The 11,697-nt window shown below is 41.3% G+C and overlaps 1 protein-coding gene across 1 annotated transcript in view; it reads right to left on the minus strand.

Annotated features, from left to right (window-relative positions):
* Nucleotides 1-1,779: 1,779 nt before the first annotated feature.
* The window catches only part of sumf1 (sulfatase modifying factor 1), a 25,393-nt gene continuing 15,475 nt past the window's right edge, over nucleotides 1,780-11,697 (minus strand). Inside the window, exons 2-9 of the mRNA XM_023990635.2 lie at nucleotides 11,367-11,540; nucleotides 11,008-11,082; nucleotides 8,658-8,740; nucleotides 8,296-8,418; nucleotides 7,527-7,641; nucleotides 6,395-6,508; nucleotides 6,254-6,313; nucleotides 1,780-2,262 (exon numbers count right to left, since the gene is read on the minus strand). Coding sequence (XP_023846403.1) covers nucleotides 2,161-2,262; nucleotides 6,254-6,313; nucleotides 6,395-6,508; nucleotides 7,527-7,641; nucleotides 8,296-8,418; nucleotides 8,658-8,740; nucleotides 11,008-11,082; nucleotides 11,367-11,540 — 846 coding nt within the window. The 3' untranslated portion in view covers nucleotides 1,780-2,160. The remainder of the gene's footprint in view (nucleotides 2,263-6,253; nucleotides 6,314-6,394; nucleotides 6,509-7,526; nucleotides 7,642-8,295; nucleotides 8,419-8,657; nucleotides 8,741-11,007; nucleotides 11,083-11,366; nucleotides 11,541-11,697) is intronic.

Genomic DNA, 11,697 nt, shown 5'->3' on the forward strand with positions numbered 1-11,697 from the left:
CTCCAGATTGAATTAACAAACACACCCAATTGTATATTTAAATACTCCATATTTAGGCGAATTTCGTACGACATCCGGGAACTTTTGGCATACTAACTATATCCATACTATGACCAATAAGCATACTACATACTCAAATTACATCACAAATAGTATGATTAGAATGAGTATTCGAACACAGCTAGTGTCTTTTGGGACCGTCTCTCGGGCACTACTTTCCAGCAGTTTTGTTAACAACGGTGAGGGCAGGCGGGAGCGAAGGACACTGGAATTCGGTACACATCAGGCGGGAGGCGGGATACGTAGCTAGCTAGCTAGGACATCAGTAGACAGTGTTCTTCTGATATAGAAATTATATAAGTTAAGGGCTAAAAGTTAAAACAACCACTCAATGTATTGTGACATCTGTGAAACTGAGATCAGGAAGGGGGTCTCCTCACCTAGGGAGGGAAAGAGCCGTTAGGCTTGTGGTAGATTAGGAAACATGTTGAAGAATATGATAAGCAATGACCAGTTAGAGAATACTTGTACAAAAGCATTAATTTATTGAGTTAACGCCATATAATAGAAATGGACATTTAACATGTGTGTGTGTGTGTGTATTCAAAGTAAATTAGAGAAATATTAACAATTCTAGGATGGAACATGTCTGTAAGGATTTGACCTTATAGACTAGACTGTGTCCCGAGAAGAGAAGTAAGTCAGGCACTGGGTACATGTAGAGGAACCCGGTTAGACCGAAGGAGCTATCGAAGTTGAACATTGTGACAGAGTTAGATGAGAGGGGCATTTATAACGTGTATGTCATGACCAAATGTGAGGTATAAAAGGCTATGTGCATTGTATGATTTTTAGAACTCTCGTGAATAAACATTTGGACTATTGTAAGCTGGGACTCTGTCTGTTTCATTTAACCAGAATCTTACAAACTCTGGGTTGCAGACCGAGTAGTTTAATTGAAGTTCAGTTTTAAGAACATTGAGAACAAAATTCTCGTAACATCTTCGCACCGGCCTGTCGGGCACTGCTTTCCCACAGTTCTGTTAATGCAGAGGGCAGGTGTTCGGCAGGCGGAAGCGAAGGACACTGCGTGCTAGCTAGCTATCATGAAGGACTCCGGTACACAGCAGGCGGGAGTGACACCGGTAGCTAGCTAGCTAGGACACAGGTAGATAGTGTCCTTCACCCCTGAAAAACTTGGATAATACTATTTCCCTTTTGACCCACATTTTAATTGCTTAGACAATCAAGGGAAATCCAGAATATCAAAAGTCTCACACAAGCATGAAGATGGCGCGCTCGAGTGGGGGTGTTCATGCAGGAACCAATGCGATGCTTGAGGAGGGCGTTCTTGCAGGAACCAATGGGATGCTCGAAGGGGGGCCTGAATGTGAATGCCCACATTCAGGAGCGCCCCGAATTGCGGGCCGCAATCACACACTATTGGAGAGTTTTGCATCTGCATAGCACACGTGTACATGGAGTTAAATATAAATGAATCCCATTTCATTCTGAAATAAAACATAATTTTTTTWAAAAGAGGATGTTCAATTCCATTGATCACAGAAAGGCACAGACACAACAATTGAGAACTATTTAAATAGTGGCAAACTTCTACTGTCTAACAGAGTGGCTACGTAATGAGAGCATAATAAACAACAGTGTATTTTCACAATAGGTAATGGCAATTTTTGACGAATAATGTTAAATGCATTTGGTTCATTTGAATTATAATTGTACCAGATATTCTGTTCACTTGGATATAAAGAGCATAGGAAATATGTGAGTTTTTGTCTTTATTTCATAGCAAGAACAGGGGACTTGACTAAAGTTTACATAATAAGAGTTCTACTAAATCAATCTGTGAAATGTCTTCATACCAAAACAATGTCACCTCACACATGTTCCTTTTGAATATTTATTCATTCACATTTTTTAAATATTTTACAACAAAATATATTCCATAAATCTCCAATTGTCACGCGGTAATCCTGCATTTCATGAACAACACTGACATCACTGGCTGTATGAAGAGGTGCACTTGATTTGTTTCGCCTGGCGGGCAAGGTAGGCAGAGTTAGCACCCTAGACTAGAGCCAATGGGGAATGGTACAAAAAGGGAAAAGTCAGACTACCCATGTCAGGGTCAAGGGTGAAAGGTTACGGCTGCTCCTGGGAGACACAGCGGAACCCTAGGTTAGAGGCAGAGCTGTCAGGGGTGTTCTGACTCCGTGCTGCACACCTGTACCTGTAACAGTATGACTGGAGTGGTAGAGATAGAGAGAGAGAAACAGAAACAGAAAATCATACGTCAATGTACATTAGATTGATAGCAATGTGCATTAGATTGAAAGCATCCAAGACACAAAGAATACATATTTTTAAAGTGCTCATTTTGGAAAGTAGTGTTTCCTTTAGCATTCACCAATCCAGAGTTACGGCAAATCAGTGAATACTCCATAGAATATAGAACATAGGATGGGAAGGATGTACAGTACCAATCAAAAGTTTGGACACACCTACTCATTTGAGAATTTTTCTTTTCTTTTTACTATTTTCTACATTGTAGAATAATAGTGAAGACATCAAAACTTTTAAATAACTCATATGGAATCATGTAGTAACCAAAAAAGTGTTACACAAATCAAAATATATTTTACATTTGAGATTCTTCAAAGTAGCCACCCTTTGCCTTGATGACAGCTTTGCGCACACTTCAAATCAAATCAAATCAAATTGTATTTGTCACATACACATGGTTAGCAGATGTTAATGCGAGTGTAGCGAAATGCTTGTGCTTCTAGTTCCGACAATGCAGTAATAACCAACAAGTAATCTAACCTAACAATTCCACAACTACTACTTTATACACACAAGTGTAAAGGGATAAAGAATATGTACATAAAGATATATGAATGAGTGATGGTACAGAACGGCATAGGCAAGATGCAGTAGATGTATAGAGTACAGTATTACATATGAGATGAGTAATGTAGGGTATGTAAACATAAAGTGGCATAGTTTAAAGTGGCTAGTGATACATGTATTACATAAAGATGGCAAGATGCAGTAGATGATATAGAGTACAGTATATACATATGAGATGAGTAATGTACGGGTTTGTAACATTATATTAAGTGGCATTGTTTAAAGTGGCTAGTGGTACATTTTTACATAATTTCCATCAATTCCTATTATAAAAGTGGCTGGAGTTGAGTCAGTATGTTGGCAGCGGCCGCTAAATGTTAGTGGTGGCTGTTTAACAGTCTGATGGCCTTGAGATAGAAGCTGTTTTTCAGTCTCTCGGTCCCTGCTTTGATGCACCTGTACTGACCTCGCATTCTCTCAACCAGTTTCATGAGGTAGTCACCTGGAATGCATTTCAATTAACAGGTGTGCCTTGTTAAAAGTTAATTTGTGGATTTTCTTTTCTTCTTAATGCGTTTGACCCAATCAGTTGTGTTGTGACAAGGTAGGGGTGGTATTTAAGAACAGCTCAAATAAGCAAAGAGAAACGACAGTCCATCATTACTTTAAGACATGAAGGTCAGTCAATCCGGAAAATGTCAAGAACTTTGAACGTTTCTTCAAGTGCAGTCGCAAAAAACATCAAGCGCTATGATGAAACGGTCTCTCATGAGGACCGCCACAGGAAAGGAAGACCCAGAGTTACCTCTGCTGCAGAGGATGAGTTCATTAGAGTTGCCAGCCTCAAAAATTGCAACCCAAATAAATTCTTAACAGAGTTCAAGTAACAGACACATGTCAAGACTGTGTGAATCAGGCCTTCATGGTCGAATTGCTGCAAAGAAACCACTACTAAAGGACAGCAATAATAAGAAGAGACTTGCTTTGGCCAAGAAACACGAGCAATAGACATTAGACTGGTGGAAATTTGTCCTTTGGTCTGATGAGTCCATATTTGAGATTTTTGGTTCCAACCTCTGTGTATTTGTGAGACGCAGAGTAGGTGAACGGATGATCTCCTTGAAGCATGGAAGAGGAGGTGTGATGGTGCTTTGCTGGTGGCACGGTCTGTGATTTATTTAGAATTCAAGGCACACTTGACCAGCATGGCTACCACAGCACTCTGCAGCGATACGCCATACCATCTGGTTTGCGCTTGGTAGGACTATCATTTGTTTTTCAACAGGACAATGTGACCCAACACACCTCCAGGGTGTGTAAGGGCTATTTGACCAAGAAGGAAAGTGATGGGGTGCTGCATCAGATGACCTGGCCTCCACAATCACCCGACCTCAACCCAATTGAGATGGTTTGGGATGAGTTTGACCGGCAGAGTGAAGAAAAAGCAGCCAACAAGTGCCCAGCATATGTGGGAACTCCTTCAAGACTGTTGGAAAAACATTCCAGGTGAAGCTGGTTGAGAGAATGCCAAGTGTTCAAAGCTGTCATCAAGACAAAAGGCTACTTAAAGCATCAAAATTATAAAATATATTTTGATTTGTTTAACACTTTTTTTGTTACTACATGATTCCATATGTGCTATTTCATAGTTTTGATGTCTTCACTATTATTCTACAATGTAGAAAATTTTAAAAATTAAGAAAAACCTTTGAATGAGAAGGTGTCCAAACTTTTGACTGGTACTGTATTTTGAAGTATTTAAACAGGGCCAACGTTTGTTTTACAATCACAAAGCCCGTTAGATTGAAGTCCTTTCCTCCTTCACATGACCCCCTCAGGTGAAACAAACGCAGGTTGGTGCTTGGGAATCGTTTTGCATGCTGTCAATCGCAACACCAAGGCAACCAGAGGAGGCGGGGCTAATAGCTCAGTATACTGTGGAAGACAGCATATTGGGCCTCCCAGAGGATCACCTAGCAACTGTACTAGGAAAAGTAGAAGTATGTTTTTCCCCTTAAATAATTTCCCCCTTTGCTGTTAAGCAGGCGGAGGTTGTATACAGCTCCCTTTTGTTACAAATTACAACAGTACGTTGTGTAATTCAAGCTGCAAGACTCTCTCTCTAGCTGTGGTATCCGAGTCAGGCTATTCTACATGGGCATAGAAGTCAAACACACACCTACACACCAGAGCCGGTCTCTGAACCACCCACACACAGACAACACACCCCTCCATACAGAAAGGCCCACTGTACTTTTTTTGTGTGTGGGTAGATCAGCTTTAATATTGCAAATAGATTGTGGTTTCCATCAATGTAATTGTCTGCATCATTTCCAAACACCCATACATTTTTTTTGTAAATATATATATTTTTTGGTATATATCTTATTTATCATTTCCCCTAACCCTACCACCCCTCCCCTAATTGGAGTAAACAAATGGACAAAAAAACTTAGGCTTCTACTTCCAGCTTATACATACTATATACATTTTACAGACACAGTATATTTTACAATAGTAATCTTATTCCCACTCCCATCTCTGAAGACCATCCAGTTTTGATTTCAATTTGCCATATGTTTTTCAACTATGCTTCGATATTTCACAACATTTCTGAACCTTTCTATTCTCATAGTTTTTACATATTGTAAATGAAAGATTTTTTTTTGATATGAGTATTATTATATTATTGATCGATTGACTATGACTTTTTAAAACCCCCCAGCAGTGCTATTTATAGAGTTACCTCTAGATAAATGTTGTAATTCTTCAGCCATTCCTTAACCTGCAACCAAAAACAAGCTACATATTGAACGAACCAAAACAAATGATTTAAGGATTCGGTCTCTTTGCAGCAAAATCTGCAGAGCTGGGATGGTTGTATCCCACTGTACTTGATTGCACTAGGCTAAAGCAGTGGTTCCCAAACTGTGGGAGGTGCGAGGTGTCRGCAAGTGGGGCTTGCCCCACAGTTTGGGAACCACTGCTTTTTTCCGAGACCGGCTAGGCTCTAGTATGTAGGTGTGTGTTTGACTTCTATAGGTGTAATTTTGAAATTGGTTAGTGCACCATTAGTTTTCCTCTTGTCATGTCAGTCATTGGATACCTTAGAGAGCAATTTATAACTTGTCAGAAATGTACAGATCAACTAGCCCATGTCAGCTAATTATTTTTAGTTATGTTTTTTAGCCAGTAGATTTTGTTATAATGTTTGAGTCACTCAAATATCACATGAATACACATTAGACATGGGAAAATGTATAGAATTGCAAGAAAATGAGCTTTAAACCTGCTAAATGTTCTATCCGCCATCAAAAGGGGTGTGAACAGTTTGTGTCATGAACAGTGCTTGTGGCCATAGAAATAGTAATTGCATGAAGGTTACTTTATGGCACATGTAGGAGCCTCCTTTCTTCACTCGGTCTGTGCCTGATGGTGGACCTGCCTGCAAAAGGGAGGAGAGAAAATATCAAAACATCAAGAGGAAATCCTCACAGATGTGACATAAAAAGTGTGTATGTATTACCGGGTTGTGCCGTTCATCTGTGGTGTGGTGTACAGTCCACCAGTCAGATGTCCACTCCCATGCATTCCCTACCATGTTGTACAGGCCATAGCCATTTGCAGGAAATGACTTCACCTGCAGACATAGAAAGATATGAGATAGATACTTTCACATTCTACACCATCAAATTGATCAGAAATACAGTGTAGACATGGTTAATGTTGTAAATGACTATTCTAGCTGGAAACGGCAGATTTTTTACGGAATATCTACACAGGCGTACAGAGAGCCTGTAATCAAACCCACAAATGCTGATGCTCCAGATACTCAACTAGTCTAAAGAAGGCTAGTTCTATTGCTTCTTTAATCAGAACAAGTTTCCAGCTGTACTAACATAATTGCAAAAGGGTTTTCTAATGATCTATTAGCCTTTTAAAATGATCAACTTGGATTAGCTAACACAACGTGCCATTGGAAGTGATGGTTGTTGATAATGGGCCTCTGTATGCCTATGTAGAATATGTAGATATTCCATAAAAAGAAATCAGCCATTTCCAGCTACAATAGTCATTTACAACATTAACAATGTCTACACTGTATTTCTGATTAATTTGATGTTATTTTAATGGACAAAAAATGTGCTTTTCTTTCAAAGACAAGGACATTTCTACGTTTTTAACGGTAGTGTATACGTCATAGAAAGTGTAACCCTGAAAGACCTGTAAAAGAATGGAGACGATAAATCTCAGCAGCCATTGAAGTGAGACAAATCATATCAAATAGTATAATTTCACTATTACTATGCAATTCATGAATGTTCTCAATGTTATTCATGTGATCTAGAGCAGCTGTGAGCTGCTGGTGTTGTGACATTCTTAACTTGATTATCTCTCTAATCTCCAATGACACACAGTTCCTGTTGGTAAGCAGTGGCTGAATCAGAGATCAACTTCCTGTTTCATCACAATGGATTGTGGGTAAGGGCCACCCTGCCTCCCTAACATGGGAGTAAACAGACTCACCTGAGCCCTTTGTTTTCACAGTCTTTTAGTCAAGTCAGACCAATTTTACATACTGTATTTAAGTCACATTCTTTCTCATTCTCTGTCTCGGTCTCTCTCTCTCTCAGTAACTGTCTCTCCCCATCTCTTACTGGTGAGGTTTTGGTGTACCCGTCCTCTTCTGAGTTGTGTGTGGGGAACTTTCCCTGCCAGAGGTTGGCGTAGTGCTGTCCTTTAGGTTTCAGTTTGTTCCCCCACGGGTAAAGTCTGAAATACAGGAACATATGATCAGGGCAGTGGATAAAGATAGGCACTACTAGAACTGTGCAAGGATTAAAAGGTGTACTGTAGGAATTGTGGCACATAACATATTATAATCTGTGTGGTTTGAGCCCTGAATACGGATTGGCTGAAAACTGTGGTATATCAGATCGTATACCACGGGTATGACAAAACAAATATTTTTACTGTTTTAATTAGTGAGGTGGCAGGTAACCAAGAGCGTTGGACTAGTGACCGAAAGGTTGCAAGATCGAATCCCCGAGCTGACAAGGTAAAAATCTGTCGTTCTGCCCCTGAACAAGGCAGTTAACCCACTGTTCCTAGGCCGTCATTGAACATAATAATTTGTTCTTAACCGACTTGCCTACATAAATAAAGGTAAACATTAAAAAAATTACATTGGTAACTATTTTATAATAGCAATAAGGCACCTCAGGGTTTTGTGGTATATGGCCAATATACCATGGCTCATGGCTGTATCCAGGCACTACATGACGCGCCATGAGTAAGAACAGCCTTTAGCCATGGTATATTGGCCATACACCACACCCCCTCAGGCCTTATTGCTTCAATATACTTAATCTTAATTTATATATATATTAGTAGTGGGGTTGTTCCCTCACACACACATTACACTACCTGTCCTGTAGGCCTCCTCTGCAGGCGTACTCCCACTCAGCCTCTGTGGGTAGTCTCTTGTGGGCCCAGGAGCAGTAGGCCACAGCGTCCTGCCATGACACATGCAGCACAGGGTGGTCCAGCCTGCTAACACAACCAGGTTATGGTTAATAATAACATCATAAGACATGGTAATTTAGTAGTATAGCAACACATACTGTATACTTTGTACATTTGGCTCAAGCAGGAACCAAACACACAACTTCAACATGAGTCATAAGAACCATCAGTTTATTAACAGACCTCTACACATCTGTGACATACAGATACTGGTAGACACTGGATCTCATTAGAATGAGCCAGTATAGCGATGTAACTCCTACCTGTCTGTGATGCTGGAGTCGGGGCCCTCAGGGTGCCTCCAGTCTGCTTCTCTGACAGGCAACCACCAGGGGGCAGCAGCCACCTGACAACCAGGAAGTCACAACAGCCGCTATGTCACACAGGTAGACAGAACACAACTTATCAGGAACTGATGTCATGGTGGTCAGGCCGAGTGTGCACTGGCGCACACACAAACAAAAACGCACAAACACACAGTCTAATAGTTGAGTGTGAAGGGGGGGGGGGGGGTAGTGCTACATTCCTAAGCAAGCAGTGTTTGTTTACACACTCTTTCGCCACCTCTAAAACACCCTCCTCTCCCAGTCCCCGCTTCAACTGAATCTGCACCCCATGTCTATAGTCCACCAACAGTCTACACATAACATAAATATCTCTCCCTCCCCCGTCTCTCTCTCTCACTCCCCCCAAACTAGTTCAGAGAAATAGAAAGTTTGAATCAACATTGTGTGTGTGAAATGTTAACCCACTACACCACACCAGCCCAAAAGGCAGTGTTAGAGAATGGATACTTAAAGGAAACCAGACAGGTGCCACTTTGGCCTGCTCTGTGGCTGTTGCTCTGCATTTTAAAGCTCTGCCATCATACAGGGGTGTTTGTTTTCTTCATTTGACTCCCAAACAAAACAGTGTTTTTTACACAACTAAAAATAACAGTGTAAGATGTTGGTGTCTTGACTGGAAAAAGGTGTCAACAGCCTTCAAAAACACATGTGCTTTTCTAAGCCAATTCGTCAGTCACACTAAACAACTCAGCTTTGGGAGTACATCACAACAGGTTTGAATAAAACATGGAATAAATAATTGAATCCAACCTAATGCACAGGGATCTGTATAGTAATACTGAGGTAAAAGATACAGAGAAAAAAGCAGGAAGTTCAAACAGCAGTCCAAGTTCCAGAAGGAAAACAAAGCGTGTGAAGTAGTAACCTTGTTCTCTCAATCACCATGTTAACCAGTGAGCACATCCATCTGTGACTGATTACATACTAATGTGTGTGCCCCAATATCCTCCATCCCATGAGGACAACAGTAATTAACTTCCCGTTTTCAGAGTAAGACGTGTGCGCATAGGAAGTTGTTTGTAAAGACATATCATGTTTACAGTTGGCTATGTTGAAATCATACTGTAATTTAATTTGATGACATTGAATTCCAGTACGATGTGTGTGTGTGTGTGTGTGTGAGAACCTTTAACAGTTACTGGAATTATATCAAATAAAATCTTATTTGTCACATGCGCCGAATACAACAGGTGTAGACCTTACAGTGAAATGCTTACTTACAAGCCCTTAACCAACATTCAGTTTTAAGAAAATACAAATAATTAAAGAGCAGCAGTAAATAACAATAGGGGGGCTATATACAGGGGGCACCGGTACAGAGTCAATGTGACTCTGTTTAGAAGCCTCTTGGAACTAGACTTGGCGCTCTAGTACCGCTTGCCGTGTGGTAGCAGAGAGAACAGTCTATGACTATGGTGGCTGGAGTCTGACAATTTCTGGGCCTTCCTCTGACACCGCCTGGTATAGAGGTCCTGGATGGCAGGAAGCTTGGCCCCGGTGATGTACTGGGCCGTACGCACTACCCTCTGTAGTGCCTTGTGGTCAGAGGCCGAGCAGTTCCTATACCAGGCAGTGATGCAACCCGTTAGGATGCTCTCGATGGTACAGCTGTAAAACCTTTTGAGAATCTGAGGACCAATCATAGTGATTCCTTCTCGTATACTCCATGTTGAGAGAGTTCCACTATACAGCCTAAATGACCTGTACTACCCCAGGGAGAATTACTTGGCTGTCTGCTGTGGAGCGGAGTGAACGCTGCTCAATAATTAAACCAGAGGGCAGTCCCCTCTCTATACAGGCTTCAAAGCATCATCAAAGGAGACTGATAAATTGGGGGTCTATTGGAATGTCATCAGATGACAGAATGAGAAACCACAACATTGCCTCTCCATGGGCCGTAGACTAACTTTAGACACATGCTCATTGATGCAAAAAATTGGAGTAATGCAGATGGAACTCAAGTTAGGGCCCTGTGTGTGCAGGACTGAAACAGCTATGAAAACAAGAAGTAGGCTATACTAGCCTGGATGCCCGTATTTTCTTTAGCCAATTCCTGTATCGCTTTTGTCTAGGAAGAGGCATTGTTGAATGCAGAAACAGTCACGCTAGCACCTAGGTTAGATGTAAACAACACTTAAAGAAGTTTACAATAGAACATTGAATGCAGCCGTCAATTTCATCAGCATGATGGATGCACAATACATATCCCTTGCCTTGGGAGAATTAAATGTATCTTCCTATCTTTTTTGCTCTGAAGGGTACTTACTGCCTGGGATATCTGGCTTTTGACCTCCTCACTCAACACCCCCTCGAACACAAACGAATCTCCAAACCTCTCTGCCTGTAGGAACACAGAGTGGGGAGAGAGAAGTGAAAGCATCTTATAACAATAAATCAGAGAAGGGAGCAATCACTTCTATAGAGTGGCATCTGTCAGCATGGCTGTCTCAGAGTAAACCACAATTCCACATGTGTGAGGCAATGTATGTTTTCATGTTTGTAATTCATTTGTAACACTCCTGACACTACTTCTGTCTTTGACCAGCAGGTCTCCATTCAGAAAAAGAGACACTTGATATCAATAAGACTAATCTCAATAAAGTCAGTTACATTTTAAAAACCTACCTCAGTGATGTAGCCCGTGGCATTGATGAAGCTCTGGAAGTGGTGGTTGCTGACCTCATGAGCGTCCATGTAGAAATGGTCCAGGTGCACCCTCCTCTGGGGACCCTCCCCGTCCTGGGGGATGCCAGGGTTGTCTGTACCCATCAGGAACTCCCCTCCTGGGATCAGGACCATCTACAGGGACACAACAGGACCATCAGACAACAGACACACACATCTACAAACAACAGACACATCAGGACCATCACACACACACACATCAGGACCATCAACAGACACACACCAGGACCATCAACAGACAACAGACACACACCAGGACCATCAACAGACA

This window comes from Salvelinus sp. IW2-2015, linkage group LG1 (assembly GCF_002910315.2).
Source record: "Salvelinus sp. IW2-2015 linkage group LG1, ASM291031v2, whole genome shotgun sequence".
Lineage (NCBI taxonomy): Eukaryota > Metazoa > Chordata > Actinopteri > Salmoniformes > Salmonidae > Salvelinus > Salvelinus sp. IW2-2015.